Below are 19,535 nucleotides of genomic sequence, written 5' to 3' on the forward strand. Positions count from 1 at the left end.
TGTGCCCTGAGGGCATCACATGTATAATATATAAGATAGAAAACAACCCAATCATCCATCTTCAGGCCCATAATCCTAAGTATACACCTCTTTGTGAAAGCTATTTTGTATTTATAACCTCCCATCATAATACTGTTGGTTTTCTGGGTGTAGTTTCCTTGCAGACATTTCTGATGTGTTAATAAGGAGGGAACAATATAAACAAATCACTTGAGCAACCTATTTATCTGAACGTCCATTCCATTTCATACAGCTACTAGAATAAATTCCTAGTCCATGTGAATAGGATACTTTTCTCTCGTTGCCCAAGAATGTTGTAGCAATGTGTTTACTACTGTTTTTCATCTGTTGTAAAGGTACAGTATGAAAAAAGGACTCCAAACCTTAATTACAAAGGCACATGAGACAATGAAGTAGATGCTTTACACTGGGTGAAAATTATTGCTGCCTTTTAGGAACTGCTCTGTGAGAAGCCTTTTTGGTTCCAGCAGATGGCATGCACTCATCAAAGCTTGCTGTATGTGATCATATATACTGCTTCAAGGAGCATGCTGAGCTGTACAGCTACAGTAATATGTCACAAGGGATTCTGTTATGCTACACTTGATTTCTGTAATCTCTTTAACATACTACAGGAAGTTAGTATGTCTTCAAAACTAAGTTTCTTTGCTTTTTCAGGGCCCAGCCCAAGTAATTTTTGTTGAGACTGTTTTCAAGGAACATGAGCAGAGTTTGGCCAAAGCAATTTTGTTGGCGCAATAGTTATGATTAAAGCAATCTGAGTGTCTGGCTATAATAAAAGTGTATTGGCATAAAAAGAGAAGCAGGGAGTCTGGAAAAAAAATAACAAAATTATTAAGAGAAAAGAATGACTAGAAGTTTCTTGAACAGGATGCATTTTAAGATGGAATATGCCATATGGTGAGAGAAAAAGCTTAAAATGTCTTTTTTGTTTTTCAGCTTGTGATATAACATTGTACTGGTGAACAAATATAGTCTGTTTATAATGTTATGCTATGAGACCTCTGCACCATCATAGAGGTTTCTGGCACTCAGAGATTGCAGTGGTAAATTAGCTTTATAGTTGTTTAAAATTTCCTTGTAAGTCAGATTTTGGAGAACAGCTGAGAAACACCATTATCTGTAGTCAAAGCAGAATTAACATCTGTTAGGGTACATAGGAGCAAATTGGGACTTTGAGTTTCCCTACACTAATACAAATTCTGCTATTTTCTGGATAGAAATTCAACTGTTTTCTTGCAGTCTCCTTAGTAGTTGCTCTTTGTGCAAGCAGTTTCTGAGTCTGTCCTCAGTACTTTTTGGACAAGAGATTTCCCCCACAGAAAGCACAGAGAAATGTTTTAGGACAGTTAGTCCTGGATCCAGTGTTATGTGCTGGCTTATTGACAAACATCCCATGGAACTGGATGCATTTTTTCGTGAATTGGTTGCTTTTTATTAAGGCTGTCTGAAGTCTAGTTAAGCTTGGACCTGTTTGTGCCCTTTATGGGGTTTAGAGGAAAATACTGAAAATGTGAAGGGTCAGCTATCTCAGACTTCAGCCACTGGAAGTTGGAAAGGAGCTCTGATTTTTTTTTTTTCCCCATCTTGATTTTTCTAGTTTTTCTGGTTGAATGTGTGTAACAAACCTAGTACTATCCAGTCATTTCTCAGAAAACATTTACAAACGGCAGGTTTTTTAGTACTTCGAGAAGCGACTAGTTGGACATATAGCTTCTAGGGCATGTTAGAAAAGAAGCAGCTTCGGTATGAGAGGGAACTTCTTTTTGCGGGTTAAAGTAGCATCATCTGTGGTCACTATATTCAGTTGAAAGATACTTTGGAGCTGTGTTTTTCTGAAATCACCTGGAAGTTTACAGCACAGCATTAATAAGACTCCTACTGCATCTGATGGGTACTTTCATGCTGCTTTCAAAACTATAGGCAACTTTCAAAGTGGACACCAAGAACAATAGTCATTATGGGAGAGGCAAGGAGGGTTTTCCTCATTTTTTTGGTATTATTTCTGCTCATTGACACATACCATACTTTTGTTAATAAATGGTTAATACATAGATTTGGTGAAAAAAAAATTAAGCGGTTAAGATTGAGTCTTTTTGTCCTGAATGGTGTCTAGATGAATGCTAATAACTGTGTTTAGACTTAGTTAAGACTTACTTAATTGTAGAGCTCTGATGCACCAATCCAGCCATGAGGATTTATGTAGCCACTAGAAACTTGTTCTATGTGAGTAATGTGGTCCAGAATCACTGATGTAGCTGCTTTCAGTGACAAACCTGTGAGAATTTACAACAGGAAAAAGTGTTTCAAGAGCCATCACTCAAGAAATAAATTTATAGGAGAACTTGCATTTTGTTTCCCATTATCATGAGCAAATTAATTCTTACTGTCTATCTCAATCAGAGCTCCTTGTTCAGTCTGCCTTTCTGTGAACTACTCTGAATTAAAAAACCCCCACACTTCTACTCCTTTTTGTCCCTAGCCAGCATGTCTAGGAGCTGCTAGGTTTCTGATCTTCTCACATTCTCACTGGCTTAATCTTTGCTCAGTCCCCTTGAAACTATGTTAATCCCCAATCATTTCATAGCCTTTTTCTTTGTGCTACCTGGCACACCCCAGGTAGAAGCAAATGCAAGATCATGATTTGACTTGTCTCTGAGTTTCTGAGCACATAAGTAGATAATTTTTTGCACAAAGCACATCATTATTATATCCTTTGCCATAATAATAATATGACTCATCCTTAATTCTATTACTCATCAATCATCTCAGCCTCAATGCATAATTCTGGAGTAATGAAGCATTTAAGTTCCCAGGTTGTTACACCACTATAAAGCCCCATCAAAAATCAGTCAGTTAAAAAAGATATTCCACATGCACATCATTACATAAATAAATGATCGTTTTTATGGTAGGTATTATACTGTATGGTTTAAAACACACTTTCTTGCTTTAGACTCTGGGTGATGAATAGATTACAATCTCTGTAGATAGAAATGCACCATGTTTGTTCCAAACAAGAAACAAACTGGCAGCCCTCCTTCCACAAAAAACTGATATCCCTTTAAGGTCTGAAATTTAGAGTACATCTGAATCTTTACCGTGTCATCATGGCATTTGCTTTTTAGGTTGATTAAATTTGAGATTTAGGATCAGAAAAGCAGAGAGAGTGAATAAACAGAGCCAGAGCTTCACACAGATAAATCAGTGCCAAATTTAAAGACTTGTTAAAAAAAAGGTTCATGTCCAGATCTTGGCAAATAGGAAAAATTATGGAAGCTTTTTCTTTGTCTGCTAAAATGTGAGCTATATTACAAATTCTGTGTTCCTGCAAACAACAGCTAATCTCTACCAAGTCAATGTTATTTGTAAACCATTGTAAGTGTTATTGTAAACCAGGGCTTGCAAGTATTGAGTGCACCCTCAGCAAGTTTGTCAATGACAACAAGCGGTATGGTGCAGTTAACAAGCTAGAGGGAAGGGATGTCATCCAGAGGGACCATGACAGGTGGATCTGCATGAACATCATGAAGTTCAACAAGGCCAAGTGCAAGGTCCTGCACACGGGTCAGCGCAATCCCAAGCACAACTACAGGCTGGGTGGAGAATGGATTGAGAGCAGCCCTGAGGAGAAGGACTTGGGGATGTTGGTGGATGAGAAGCTCAACATGAGCTGGAAATGTGCACTTGCAGCCCAGAAAGCCAACCGTGTCCTGGGCTGCATCAAAAGAAGCGTGACCAGCAGGTCGAGGGAGGTGATTCTGCCCCTTTGCTCCACTCTCATGAGACGCCACCTGGAGTACTGTGCCCAGCTCTGGAGTTCCCAGTACAAGAAAGACATGGAGCTGTTGGAGAGATTCCAGAGCATGAAGATGATCGGGGGCTGGAGCACCCCTCCTGTGAAGACAGGCTGGGATTGTTCAGCCTGGAGAAGAGAAGGCTCTGGGGAGACCTTACAGCAGCCTTCATGTACCTAAAGGGGGCTGTGGTAGGTTGACTCTGGCTGGAGGTCAGGTGCCCACCAGAGCTGCTCTATCACTCCCCTCCTCGACTGGACAGAGGAGAAAAAATATAATGAAAGCCTCGAGGGTTGAGATAAGGACAGGGAGAGATTGTTCATCAGGGGCAAAACAGACTCAGCTTAGAAAAAAAAAAAATCATCTAATTTATTATCAAGCGTAGAGCAATGAGAAATAAAACCAAATCTTAAAATAAATACCCCTCCCTTCTTCCCGGGCTCAACTGCACTTCTGATTTCTCTACCCTGTCCCCTCCAGCGGCACAGGGGGACAGGGAATGGGGGTTGCAATCACATGTCTCTGCCGCTCCTTCCTCCTCAGGGAGAGGATTCCTCACATTCTTTCCCTGCTCCAGTGTGGGGTCCTTCCCATTCCCATCTCCACAAACTTCTCCAGTGTGAGTCCTTCCCATGGGCTACACTTCTTCATGAACTGCTCCAGCGTGGTTCTCTTCCACAGTGTACAGACCTTCAGGAACAGACTGCTCCAGTGTGGGTCCCCCACGAGGTCACAAGTCCTGCCAGCAAACCTGCTCCAGCATGGGCTCCTCTCTCTGTGCGTCCACGGCTCCTGCCAGGAGCTTGCTCCAGTGTGGGCTTCCCATAGGGCCACAGCCTCCTTCAGGTGTCTCCACCTGCTCTGGCGTGGGGTCCTCCACAGGCTGCAGGTAGAATCTCTGGCGCCTGAAGCACCTCCTCCCTCTCCTTCTTCACTGACCTTGGTGTCTGCAGAGTTTCTCACATCTTCTCATTCCTCTCTCTGGCTGCAAAAGCTCCCACGAGATTTTTTTCCCCCTCCTTAACTATGTTATCACAGAGGCGCTAACCACCATCGCTGATGGGCTCGGCCTTGGCCAGCGGCGGATCCATCTTGGAGCCAACTGGCATTGGCTCTGTCAGACCTAGGGGAAGCTTCTAGCAACGTCTTGCAGAAGCCACCCCTGTAGCTCTCCTGCTGCTACCAAAATCTTGCCATGCAAACCTGATACAGGAGCCTACAAGAAAACTGGAGAGGGACTGTTTACAAGGACATGTAATGATAGGACAAGGGGTAATGGCTTTAAACTGTCAGAGGGTAGATTTAGATTAGATATTAGGAAGAAATTCTTTACTGTGAGGGTGGTGAGGCACTGGAACAGGTTGCCCAGAGAAGTTGTGGATGCCCCATCCCTGGAAGTGAGTTGGATGGCCCTTTGAGTAGTGGAGGTGTCCCTGCCCATGGCAGGGGCGTTGGAACTAGGTCATCTTTAAGGTCCCTTCCAACGCAAACCATTCTATGATTCTGTGATTCTGTTTGACCCTGGAGATGCTCACAAGGAGAGGAGCATAACGTAAGTCTTTGGTCACTCGCTCCACTTTGTACAGTGGTCAGTGTGTGCAGACACAAGAAGCACCTTTGGGTCTTTCAGATATTTCTGCAAGGAGTGGATTTCCAATCACTAAAACTTTTGTCCTAGTATAGTGCTGGGGTCTTCCTTGCTAAGGACCATGGAAATCCACAGGACATCTGTATTGCATGAGGTCTGGATAACTACCTTGGCTTTCTTCTTAGAAACTGTAACTTAATCTCTTTCTGTCAGGCTTTGTCATGCCAGTAAATTAGAAAGTTAGTTAACTCACTAGCATGCCCACACGTAGACACTCCAACACACTCTCTCTTTGAAGTGTAAAAATCAGGTTTTCATATGACTAGGTAAGAGATGCCTGAAAGCACTGCTTTGTGGGGTCCTGCAGCCAGCGGGTTCATGGCTGCCTGGTGGAAGGATACCTTCAAAGCTTCCTGTGGCTCCCTACCATCAGATCCACCACACAGTGGGTAGAGAGTTGGTGTTACAGATCTCCTTTTTGCAATTTACTGCAGAAATTTCCATCTTTCTTCCTTTCAAACACTTAGGTGTTACCCTGATTGCTTTCTCCTCTGCCTGCCTGCCACTCCCAAAGCGTTTCTAGGTATTCAGTTACATAACTGTTTGTGTAAAATACAGTTACCTTCTTTCTAACCAGCGTGACTCAATGTGATTTGTTGGCTTCGTGTGATTTATGGTGCAGGGTTCCGTGACAAGTGAACTTTAGTTCACAACCTCTCCATAGGGACTCATTTTTTTTATGCCATAAAATGCTATACAAAATTTAATTTGCAAGTTAACGGGAAAAATCTTGCACAGGAAGAGGCTTTATCCATGCTCTGCAGTCTGTCTGAAGAAATTATTCAAAACCATGTATGCGGACATACACAGGATGTGTGATTGTGAGTAGAAAACAATTCCTTCTTGCCCGATAGATCCATAACTTTTACTTCTCTTTCTTATTGTTCAGATGTATTGCTGCAGCCCAATTAATACATAAGTCAATACATTAGTCAATCAGACATAAAGAAACCCCAGGAAAAAAAAAAAAAAAGGAAGTCTTTGCTCCACAGTGATAAGTATTTGTGGAAAGACCTGGATAGATATGTGAAAAAGGACCATGTGCTTATAAAACAATTGTGTTGTGTTATACTTCATTTTCCCTTACTCCTGCTTTCAAATGGCCTCTAGACTACCCTTTCTCCACTGTACAATAAAGCTTCCTGAGCGAGATTCAAAAGCTGGAGAAAGTGTTAAAGAAAGCATTTAGTGAGCAGAAAACTCTACTAATTCTAGTAGGGTTTTAAAAATGCAAACAAAAGGAGTCTAACTTCAAAGATTGCAAATTCAGGTAGATCATGAAGAGCAGTTTTCCTAAGTGACCTCATGGAACAAAATTTTTAAAAAATCAGAAGAAAGAGATACATATAACTGCAAACTAATTGAGAGGCAGGAGTGGGTTCATGTAGAGGACTTTTCCCTGCAGATTCAGTAAGGATGCTACTGGTCAATTACTTAAATATAGAATCATAGCATCATAGAATCATTTAGGTTGGAAAAGACGCTTAAGATCATAGAGTGGAACCATTAACCTAACACAGACAAGTCCACCACTAAACCATGTCCCTAAGCACCACATCTACATGTCCTCCAGGGATGGTGACTCAACCACTTCCCTGGGCAGTCTGTTCCAGTGCCTGACAACCCTTTCAGTGAAGAATTTTTTCCTAAAATCCAGTCTAAATCTCCCCTGGCGCAGCTTGAGGCCGTTTCCTCTCTTCCTATCACTTGTTACTTGGGAGAAGAGACCAACACCCACCTGCCTACAACCTCCTTTCAGGTAGTTCTAGAGAGCAACAAGGTCTCCCCTCAGCCTCCTTTTCTCCAGACAGCTCCAGAACAACCCCAGTTCCCTCAGCTGCTCCTTACAGGACTTGTGCTCTAGACCCTTCACCAGCTTTGTTGCTCTTCTTTGGACATGCTCCAGCACCTCAATGGCTTTCTTGTAGGGAGGGGCCCAAAACTGAACACAATACTTGAGGTGTGGCCTCACCAGTGCTCAGTACAGGGGGACGATCACTTCCCTAGTCCTGCTGGCCACACTCTTTCTGATACAAGCCAGGATGCTGTTGGCCTTCTTGGCCACCTGGGCACACTGCTGGCTCATATTCAGTCAGCTGTTGACCAACATCCCAAGGTCCTTTTCTGCCAGGCAGGTTTCCAGCCACTCTTCCCCAAGCCTGCAGCATTGCAGGGGGTTGTTATGACCCAAGTGCAGAGCCCAGCACTGAGCCTTGTTGAACCTCGTACAATTGGCCTTGGCCCATCGATCCAGCCTGTCCAGATCCCTCTGTAGAGCCTTCCTACCCTCAAGCAGATCAACACTCCCACACAACTTGGTGTCATCTGCAAACTTACTGAGGGTGCACTCGATCCCCTCATCCAGATCATTGATAAAGATACTAAATGGAACTGGCCCCAATACTGAGCCCTGGGGAACACCACTTGTGACCAGCCTCCAGCTGAATTTAACTCTATTCACCACAACTCTTTGGGCCCGGCCATCCAGCCAGTTTTTTACCCAGTGAAGTGTACGCCCATCCAAGCCATGAGCAGCCACTTTCTCCAGGAGAATGCTGTGGGAAATGGTGTCAAAGGCTTTACTACAGTCAAGGTAGACAACATCCACAGCCTTGCCCTCATCCACTAAGTAGGTCACCTTGTCATAGAAGGCGATCAAGTTGGTCAAGCAGGAACTTCCTTTTATGAATCCATGCTGACTGGGCCTGATCACTTGGTTGTCCTGATATGATTATGATGAAACTCACTCATATGATTATGTTAAACTCACAGAATATATACTGAATGCTAACTCAGAGGAAACAACATGGTTATAAAATGATCCAGGGAGAAAAGTTCTCCCACTGCAAAAAGGCAAGTCATGCTTCAGGGTGTTCCTTGTAATACCAATCTCTAGGCCAAATCAAGCTCCATGGTAAAATCTCCACTCAGAATTCATTAATGTCTTACAAATAACAAGAAAAACCCCTACATAATGCACTTAAAAAGAAGGGCTTAGGGGCAGCAAGAGGCTTAAAATAAACCCTGTTAATGCAGACTAAAGCTTATGTTATTCTTGTTTGTAGTAGTTCTGTATGTTTGGGTTTGCATTTTCTTTTATTTTTGTGAAGAGGCTGAGACCTGAGCAGAATATTTTATTGATGTAAATAAAATACAACATTTAACAACTGGACATCACATAGCAGGAGTGATGCGAAAGCTAATGTATACTTTGCACAATAAAAATATTTTAGGTGTTTCATCTGCATGACCTGTCATATTGTGCCTGTATATGATGAGCTTTACCAGCTCCACTGTGGTTTGAAAAATAGATCTAATCTAAGAAAATAAACCCCCATGTGCCGTGACACATGGAACAATATAGTCCCAGGCTGTCTCCCAAAAGAAGCTCAGCAGCTGTTGTCTTGATGTAATTAAGCAGACAGACAACTCTATTTCAACTCAAACTAGAAGTTTCATGGTAAGCTGATGCTTGAACCCTAATTTCAAAAGACTTGTGGCAGACAGTCCAGACTCCTCGCATCTAGATAGTGAAATCTCTTTGTCTTGGCGATATTCCATAAGTTTTTCTAGTCAGTTGTCTTTTATCTAGCAACTGGAGTAGGCCCTTCCCTACATATGGGGTAGGAGTAAGCTGATCATGTTGCGTGGAACAGATCTATAGTCCCTCTTCATGGTGAACATGGCACCTGATCCTGAATCATCGGTGTTACATTGTCACTTCAGGGAAAGAGGAAGAGATGCAACTCTGATCCAAGTCTTGCTGCTAACAAATATCTTTCAGGGCAGATTAAGCTCTCATTTACTCCCATACGATTCCACTGATTGCTAGGACAAGCTCTGTCAGTGAGAATTCACCAAGATTACTATGCACCAAACTTAGCGATACCATTTTTGCCATGACTTTTCAACTGTGACTGCATTTGAACTACCTGTCTGAGTATTAGGTGGTTGGCAAGAAGACATTTGCAGCTTGTTCACTTTTTATTCTGAGGTCAAGAAAGCTAGTTCAACCTTCTGCACACCCCACATTTCCTTTTTTTTTCTCCTTAAGAAGGCCAGTCCTCCTAGGAACACCTGAACAAGTGCTGACATTCATGTCTGTTGTTTACTCATTGCTTCAGAGGAGAACAGTGCTTGGTTTGACGGCAGACATCTAGCTCTTAGACCCTGAACTGAAACTTAAGCCAGTCTGTCCAAGGTGGCTTTCTCAAAAATAACTCTTGCTACCTAGGTTGAAGTAATTGCTACAAAACATAAACTAGTACTTTACTCATGATATTCCAGGAAGAAAATGCTATTTCCTTAAATCTTACCTAAATATTTTGCTGAAACCCTGAATCTCTACTAAATAACCCTCAATAAACATCCAAGAACTATTTTGCCAGCTCCCCCCAAAATATGATCATCTTCATTTTGTTGCCCTACTCTAAAATAGCCATTTACTGTGCTAACAAGAGGCTCTCCTCTAAACAGCTCACCATCTTCCAAAACTAGAGACCAAATTAATCTCTAGACAGCACTAACCAAAGCAGACTTTTATAGTGAGAATTACGTGCTTGATTAATTGGCACAGCGGGAATACAGATTAAACACAGTCTCTGCTAATTTACCCTGTCCACAGCATCTGTTAGCCTTTTGATCTTTGCCTACATCTTTCATTTAGATGAAAGATTATTTTTTCTCTCTAGTCTCTGCTCTAGGTTTATGCCAAGCTGGGTAAGCATTTGAGAGATGTAGAGATCTTTCCCCCCAAACTGACAGAAAATAAAAGGGCATTGTCACTCGAGCACTGTGTAAATTGTTAACCTGTAACTTTTGTGAGGAAAGGAGTTATATTTGGTAACCAGGGAAAAGCAGCAAATCATTTTTCCAACCTTTTAGTCCTAGAAACTTCAGTGGGAATGAGAAAGAAAAGAGCAATTGAAAAGAAATATAACAGCAGACTTTCCCGGAGGGAGGTAAAATAATGTGTATAATGTGTATCATCTCATATGTAAAACTAACTGTAAATATTTAGATAATTTAAAATCAAATGCTTATGGACAGATTTTTTTCTTGTACTTTGTGCATACTGTGGGGATGAGGGACAATGGAGAGAGCAAGTAGATGATAACCTTGAATATGCAGGCAAGGTTGTTTCTTTGCTTAAAAGACATTAAAATTGCAATTTAATTCTGATACTCATTTCTATTAATGCACTTACATATTGCTTTGGCAGAACAGAGCATATTTGAAGTTGGTGCAAATGCAGATTGTGTTCACTTTGAGACACTTCTGTACTCTCCTAAGGTAAATAAAAATCAAATTTCCTGGGCTCAAATGAGTTCCTCTCCTTTTCTAGGGATAAATGCTGCCTCAAAAGGGAGAAAGATAGGTCACACTGAGGCAGAAGATCATAATTATTCAAAAGCCACCACATATGTCTAACTCTTGGTATGCGCTGTTCATGTGTTGTGTTTTTTCATGTGACTACACATTTTCCAATATTTGGTTCATTTTTTCGTAAGTCCTGCCAATGTTTTCAAGCACCTGTAGCTGACAGCAAATATTATCTTCTTTGAAGGTCTCAGTTCTCGCAGTTCTCTGTGGGCCTATTTTGGAGCTTAGCTGTTTGGCTGCTTGTCACTATGACATGTGAAAATAATGAGTAGAATTAATTTATATTATCATGTTTTCGTTTCAGTGAAGTTAGACTAAAAGAGGTCTTGGTCTGATGGGTTTCAGACAAGCATTCAGAATGCTTCGTTTGTTTGAATAGCCACAGAAGCTCAGCGCATTGGAACAATGATTTATTTAACCAAGGTAATCACTTGCATGTTTGAAAGTTCACAGCTGCTAAAATCCATTCTGCACTGTTTTGTGATACTTACAGAGGTACCATTAACATAGAGATTATATTAGCAGTGTTCGTGTTGTGTAGGAGGGGCTCATGTTGTTGGTACCCTTATGGCTCTGCATTTTAGTCCCAGCACTAAATTTGGGGTGCAGTCAAGCTCCACTCTGACATGCATTAATTTTTTCCTTCAGCAACAAAATCTGAAGCACAAGAAAGCCTTATACATATTTAAGCCCCTTCCCTGCATGCTTTAACATGGCACTTACGTATTGCCTTGGCAGAGTAGAGTGTATTTCATAGTAAGCTGTGCATGCGAGCGTGCACTAATGTCAGTGACAGACAGCAGAGGAGTAGGACAGATCCAGGGGGATCTGGTCCGTAAGGGCCCAGATTTTGCCCTAACTTACATCTGTGCATCTTCCATTGGCTTCAATGGGAACTTCCTGCAGTTATGCCATTGCGTGATTTGCAGGTTTCAGGTGCGAAAAGTTCTGCATTCTTCTGGAGCTAAATATTGTTTGCAAGATGCAAATAGAGGCACAAAACCAGCACAAGCAGGATGACTCAGCCCATAAGATAAAAGCTCATTTCCACGATTCGGAGGTCAAACAGATTTTAATCTTCTAGTAATTGGATAGAAAATTTCGGGTGCGCAATATTGGTTTTGTCACATGCTACGCAAGAAGCTTATCCTTTGCAGAAGATTTTTATTTCATTATTGTTTCACCTCCTCTCCCTCCCCGCCCCCCCCCCCCCCCCCCCCCCCCCCCCCCCCCCCATACTCAAAAGCCTGGAACAATACTTTGTTCTGGTGATGAAAATCTCATTGCTAAGAGCAGTGCTAACAGTGCAAATGCTTAGATTATTATCCTTTGTGGTAACATTTTTCATGTGATGATATTAATCTGTCAATGCTTTTTGTAACAAATCTGCATGGTTAGCATATTTTAGTATTGGGTCTTTTTCTTAAAAATAAAGTACCAATCAGAATTTCAGTCCATGCTGAAGGTTCACTTACAATCTTGAAAAGCTGGAGAATGTAAAACCCATATTTTACACTTGAGGGAAGCACACAATATGGTATTAAATTCCTGGAAATTTAGGAATGTCCTTAAAGAGCTTTGTGTCCTCATTTCCTTCTCTTCTCAGAAGGTATTTGGATATCTATGTTTTTACATGGCTGAAATTTTGAAGAAGGTAGTTGTTTGACCACCTCAAGCAGGGCTGGCTTTGATTCATTTGGGGTATAATCCTGAAGTAGTAACTGCAGCTGTGTGAGTAGGTCCACCATCCCCTCCCTTGATGAACCTTTGTTTGTATGATGACCAGACTTGGAGTGGAAGGGGGATCTGGCCAGCGAACACCATGCTGTCACTTAGAAATGGATAAGCATAGAAATAAGGCTTGAAAACAAGAGCAGGACCAGAGACCTGCTTCTCCATGGGAGGACTTATTTCAGCAATGGTATCAGGGGAATGGTATGCTTCCGTTGTCCATGGATTACAGAAAAGGCTGATAGCTGAGGAAGCATATATTTGTGAGGTGGCTTTCCTTTGGACAGTATGAAGCTATAGGCATGATGTCAGGTGGGAAAGGGTCCAGGAAACCAGACTTAGCCCAAAGCTAAATCCTAGAAAGACATATAACATCATCAAGTGCTTCTGTTTACTGATCCATTCCAGTTCTGCCTAATTATTTGCTAATGGAAGAGCCTGTAAGTTTTCTTTTGAATTACTTTCAGCTGTCCATATTTCAAAGTTTCAGAGGAATATATAATCAACCTGTAGTGAATGGTAGGTCTAAATAAGTTACACATTTGTGTTCACAGAGCAAGTGAAACTAGATGTAATCCCCAGTTGCAAAGTTTGGATCCCAAGTTCCTTGATTTTGTGGCACGCTTCCACCAGTGATTTCATGACTTTGTGGCCCGTGTGCATGAAAACTGCAGACACTTTCTCATCTTTCTCATAATTCCTCAAATGACTGCTATGCACATTATCTCTTGACTAATCCTTATGTATCTCTGATACTTGCATTCATAAGTCTTCAAGAAGTAGGCATGCCTCGTTGAAACTCTCAGAATGTGCGCTGATACTTTTGTTTGTTATTCCATCATTAGCAGTACATTTCATTGCAGCCAGTGTTGTAAAATATTTAAAAAGGCACAAAATAAAAAGTACAACACTTGGAGAGTTTTTTCCCCCTTAAGAAAAAAATGTATCCTCTAATGCATTTTTTGCTGGTGCTACTTTTTTAACAACCAAATGTATTGGAAAGAAATGCCATTTCACTTTGAAAAGGAAAATCATGGAACTATTTGCATCAAAATGACTGATTTCCTATTACAGGTCTAATTGTAAATTTCTGTTGAGAAACTTTATGAAGACAACAAGCTGTACTATGTATAACAAAAAGAGTTCTGATGCCCTGGAAATGGTTTAATAGTGAGAACATCAAAACTTTACATATCTTTTCAGACCTGTTTTAGGTCTGTAAACCTCAGTCTACTGTTTTAGAGGAAGATTTGTTTTCCTTTTTCTAAAATCTTGTCCTAATTTAGCGTAAGACCAGATCTCAAAATATATATATTTTCTTGATAATAAAAAATTCATTCTTTACCCATTTCTCATATTTAAGTAGACAGCCTTAACTTTTAGGGAAACTGTTTGATTTATAGTAGTATTTTTAGTATTTTTTTCAAGTACATTTTAATATTTTGTATATAAAAAAGGAGTCTATTGCTAATGATTTCTCAGGCATTGAGAAAGTTAGAGGCAAGGCTTTCAAAGTCCTGCACTCATGTGCATGTCACTTAAATATAAACCAGAGTTAGTTAAAAATCAAATCTTTTACTCTAAACAATGCCAGTTCAATGAAACCAAAGGTTTTATTGGGGAATGCGTAGTTTTCTGACTAATTTTCAGTGGCAGTTGTTCAAGTCTCATTAGAACCAAGTTGATTAAGATTCTTTTGACCTCAGCATTCTGATTATATTACAATAAAATGTTAATGTTGAAATGAAATGTTTTGGGAAGATCAATCTAAATATTCTGGAATGTTTTTTTTTTTTGCAAATAAATTCCCATTTTTAAACTCTTTTCCTGAATTGGAATTAAATAAGGTATTAAAAATCTGCATTTTCCTGCTAATGGAAACTTTGTTTTTTAGCCATCTCTCCTACTTAAGTAGACAGCCATGATCTTTGGGGAAACTGAATTTTCCAGCTCAAGACCAATAGTTTAGCCCATGAAACAGTTGGGATGATGTGTCCAGTGAATTATTTCTGTTTACATGTCCACCGTTAGAGAGAGAACCACAAAAAAAATACCTTAAAGACTATACGTTTAGAAAGACAAACCATTGCCATTTCAGAGAATTCTTCAGAGCAGTAAATATACAGTGTTTATGAAATGTGGAAAGTGATGGAATATGCATCATATTCCCCAATTATATATGATGGAAGCAATCCAGACTTTCCTCTCATTTTTGGCATCTTGTGCTATAACTTACTTAATTTTCATTTTTTATTCTAGTGCCAACAATATGCCTAAGCAAGTAGAAGTGCGGATGCATGAAAGTCATTTAAGCCCAGTGGAGCACAGATCCAGGAACATATGTGTGCAGTTCTGTCAGTCCCTCCACAGGAATCTACTCCTGACTCTTACTGTGTTCGGTAAGCTGCGTCTGCTGGTCTGGACATTCTGTGTGTATCTGTATTTGTTCATGTAGTACCACAGGCCCTGTCCGTGGTCATAAGCTGTTCCAGCTGAGCAGCCACAGACTAAATAGGATGCCTATAAGCATTATCACTTTAGTTCAGGTGTGCAGGGGATTACTGAAACAGAGCAAATCGACACCACTGAGATACATTCTGAATCTGGTTTTGAATGGAGTGTGATCTCAAGTCCCAAGGCCAGTCAGATCAACGTCATTCAGTAGAACTAAATGCACTACATGTTTTTTCTCTCTGTTATTTGAAAAAAGACAAAAACTCTTCAAAATTCCTTTTCCTTCATCTTTTATCTCTCAGTTAATGCTCTGCTGCTTTCAAGGTTCGGCCCCCTCTCTGTAGCTGTAAGCCAGTGCTCCGTGATCTCATCCTGAATATTGCCTCTGGCTTTAGCAGCTTCCAAATATGGAACAGTTTGACATTTTATTGTGGTTCACTGGCTTTTTGCCTGTTTCTTTTTCACTGAAAGCCTAACAGCCAAATGCAGCAAATTCATACACATACTCTATTTTGTTATTGTTTGAAAGACCAGCTGCAGCTGGTCTTGAGCTGCAAATTTCACATCCATATTTTTCAGCCTTCAAAACCCATACTGCTGAAGTGTTTAGACAGTATTTGCTTTGAATCATCTTTAGAAGGTGCCTGATGTGGTTCCAGAGAAAGTTTTAAATACATATATATTTTCTGTTGTATCAAACTGATACTTCAAAGAGTCATAGTTGCTGCAAACCACAACTCAGGCTTTGCTGTCAAGTTTTATTACACTTGAGACTTGGGCTTGGGATCAGGAAAACAAAGGCATCCTTGATGTAAACATAAAATATCCATTCATAAAGATCATATTATGAAAGTAAAACATGGCGTTTTTTTCCCTAGACTATGCTTCAATAGCCTCAATTCTGGGAGAGGGGGTTTGGGTATTATCACTGTACAAATCTATCTGTAGCTAGTGGTGTGCCCCAAGGGTCAGTGCTTGGTCCAGTCTGATTCAATGTATTCATCAATGACCTGGACGAGGGGACAGAGCGTACTCTCAGCAAATTCGCTGATGATACAAAACTGGGAGGAGTGGCCGACACACCAGAAGGCTGTGCTGCCATTCAGTGAGACCTGGGCAGACCAGAGAATTGGGCAAAGAGGAACCATATAAAATTCAGTAAGGGCAAGTGTAGGGTCCTGCACCTAGGAGGGAATAACCCCAGGTACCAGTACAGGTTGGGGGTTGACCTGCTGGGAAGCAGCACTGTGCAAAAGGACCTGGGAGTCCTGGTGGACAACAAGATCTCCATGAGCCACCAATGTGCCCTTGTGGCCAAGAAGGCCAATGGTATCCATCCTGGGGTGCATTAAGAAGAGCGTGGCCAGCAGGTCGAGGAAGGTTATCCTCCCCCTCTGCTCTGGTGAGGCCACATCTGGAATATTGTGTCCAGTTCTGGGCTCCCCAGTTCAAGACGAGGAACTACAGGAGAGTGTCCATCGGAGGGCTACAAAGATGATCAGGGGACTGGAGCATGTCTCGTATGAGGAAAGGCTGAGAGAGCTGGGTCTGTTTAGCCTGGAGAAGAGAAAACTGAGAGAGGATCTTATCAATGCTTATAAATATCTAAAGGGTGGATGCCTAGAGGAGGCGGCCAGACTCTTTTCAGTGGTGCCCAGTGACAGGACAAGGGGCAACAGGCACAAACTGGAACACAGGAAGTTCCATCTCAATATAAGGAAAAACTTCTTAAGTGTGAGGGTGACTGAGCACTGGAACAGGCTACCCAGAGAGTCTCCTTCTCTGGAGATATTCAAAAGGCTCCTGAACGCAAGCCTGTGCAACCTGCTGTAGGTGAATCTACTTTAGCAGGGGGGTTGGACTAGATGATCTCCAGAGATCCCTTCCAACCCATACCATTCTGTAATTCTGTAAAATCTAAATAATGCAGACCATCAAAGGGAAGGAGTAACAAATGAGTACTAGGAATCAAGTTTTGTTCAATGATATGTGCGGTATTCCAGATCAGGCACTCCCTTCCAAAACACCCCAAATAAAACTTTAATCTGTTTTTCTCACAGGACTATTCTAGCTTTCCTGCAGGGTTTTTCTTAGACTGTAAAATAGCTGCTCATGCTAATCTTGTCTTCAAGTGGTACCATTCTTATGTTGCAAGCTAGATGTCGTACTCCAAAGAGCTGGGTCCTAACCCTGGCTCTTCTGTCAGTTCTGTATGGCCTTATATAAATCACTTCACCTCTTGGTGCCTCAATTTTGCTAGCTGTAGAACCATGATATGAATTAAAATTGACTATCGTGCAATGTATTGCAAGGCCTACACAGTATTAGTAAACCTCAATAATGTTGTGGTTTGCAGCAAATTTTTATTTGCAGAAGGAGAATAGTACATTAGGAATAATCTCAGCTGACAGAAGATTCTACATCAGGACCCCTTCTCTTTAATCATGAATTACATGGTAAGTGTGTTACAGCCTTGTATTAATCAGAAGCCTTCCAAAATCTATCTCTGTACCAAAAATCAGCTGCCTTGTGTAACTGGTTTTCCTCTGGTCTGTTCTTCTGGGAAATCAATGTGCATTCAGGTATATTTATGTTACCTGCCTGGTCTCTTTTATTCTTCTTCCAGGTGTCATCCTGGGTGCACTGTGTGGGGGTCTTCTTCGTCTAGCAACACCTATTGACCCTGACATCATCATGTTAATAGCCTTCCCAGGAGATATACTTATGAGGATGCTAAAAATGCTGATCCTCCCTTTAATTATCTCCAGTTTAATCACAGGTAAGATCTATTAGCCATAAATACTTTAAGATACTTGCTACAGATATTAGCTGGTTTGCTTTCGTGATGTAGGAAGAATAATAGTGTGATCCTGGTAGGGATTTTGCAGTTGCAATGTGTATTTCAGAATTAATTTCTAATTAAGTTCATTGGCTTTAATACCTAGATGCTCCAGTGAATTTATTTTCAAACACACGCACACATACTACCTTCTTGAACAGAAATTTCTTAATATGCTGCTTGACCTACTTCCTCAACTGGACCTTGCAGATAAGATGGCATGACACTAGCAAGCCTAGCCTTCTTAAAGCTGTGGTGTCAGCCAGACCTTGACCAGTTTGCAGCAATCAATGGCAAAAGATATTATGATATCTTCTCTATTTTTCAATGCCTCCTCTGCGGTTACATGGAATCTTAAATGGTTCTTTTCAAATTAGTAGCAGCAGACATTGTTCGCATAAGAACTGGAGGGAGAAGCCTCAGTAATGTACCAAGTGGTGAGAATTTCACAAGAACAAAAGTAGGCAACTATAGGCAGTCATTAAACTTTGCAAATTATAAAGGATTTTATTTTATGATTATTGAATTGGATATTGAGTCTCAATATATTTGTTTGTTTCTTAAAATAAAACACCTGCAGGACTGTCTGGTTTAGATGCTAAAGCAAGTGGCCGATTGGGTACAAGAGCCATGGTCTACTACATGTCCACCACTATTATTGCTGCTGTGCTGGGTGTGATTTTGGTTTTAGCCATCCATCCAGGGAATCCGAAACTCAAGAAACAGCTTGGTCAAGGGAAGAAGAATGATGAAGTATCTAGTTTGGATGCTTTCTTGGATCTGATCCGAAACCTGTTCCCTGAAAATCTAGTCCAAGCTTGCTTTCAGCAGGTAAATCCTTCTATTCCTTGGTAATATTTTTTACATCTTTTACTTACCAGGGATGTCTGTAGACTTAATGTCATTGTTTAGGTGAGTGACAGAAATGATGACGCAAAGAGAAATACAAGTCTTAAGTCTTGCGCAGGTAAATGAAAGAACATTATTTATAGCTGCTTTGTTTTATGTTGTAGTTATTATTTAAATTCACAGAATTTTTAAAAGATGATGATTTTTAGTTTGTTATTTAGTAAACTTAATTTTTTTCCTCACTTTTTATACAATATATATAGTCATGAATGGTGGCTTGGGGATGAACAGCTGATGAATTACAGGATCTTTCACCCAGGTTGAATTTGATCTTGGTCATTAGTTACAGAGCTGATGGTTCTGCAATGCTCTATTTGTAATATAAGAATGATCTTAATTCCGGGTGGTTGCCAGTGGAAATGTACCCCCAAACCCAAGCTATCATAACTTCTATTGCTGTATTGTCCAGACTAGGTGGGGATAATACAGTCAAGTGGTTGACGCACCTACAGGTGGCTCCATCAGGCCAGGTTTGAAGAATGCTGGGAAAGAAGGATGCTTGCACCATGTGTTACTCCCTCTGTAGGGAGAAAATTTTGTCTAAAAGCTTTTCACCGATGCTTAATCAAAACAGCTTCATTTTGAGGGGTAAAATAAATGAAAAATGCATTCTTCCTAATTTCTGCTTAAGCATATTTCTTGCATGTAAGCTGCTTTTTCCTACAACTAAATTGTTTGACAATAATGCAGACTTTTTTTTTTTTTTTTTTTTTTTATGGAACAGGGTTTGTTGCCAAACCTGTTCTTAGCTGTT

General features: G+C 40.8%; 1 protein-coding gene across 11 annotated transcripts in view; it reads left to right on the top strand.

The window, feature by feature from the left end:
- Positions 1-19,535, top strand: part of SLC1A2 (solute carrier family 1 member 2) — a 106,114-nt gene that overhangs the window by 53,078 nt on the left and 33,501 nt on the right. For 8 of the 11 annotated variants that reach the window (XR_012835740.1, XM_075754807.1, XM_075754804.1 and 5 more), the window contains 3 exons: positions 14,839-14,978; positions 17,660-17,812; positions 18,453-18,703. Coding sequence is in view for 9 of the 11 variants with exons in the window: in XM_075754798.1 (XP_075610913.1) it covers positions 14,839-14,978; positions 17,660-17,812; positions 18,453-18,703 (544 nt within the window). In the remaining 2 variants the exon portion in view is untranslated. Of the gene's footprint in view, positions 1-11,152; positions 11,272-14,838; positions 14,979-17,659; positions 17,813-18,452; positions 18,704-19,535 lie in introns of all 11 variants that reach the window. The other 3 variants (XR_012835741.1, XM_075754801.1, XM_075754800.1) reach the window with 1 other exon arrangement.

This window comes from Balearica regulorum, chromosome 5, assembly GCF_011004875.1.
Source record: "Balearica regulorum gibbericeps isolate bBalReg1 chromosome 5, bBalReg1.pri, whole genome shotgun sequence".
Taxonomy (NCBI): Eukaryota; Metazoa; Chordata; class Aves; order Gruiformes; family Gruidae; genus Balearica; species Balearica regulorum.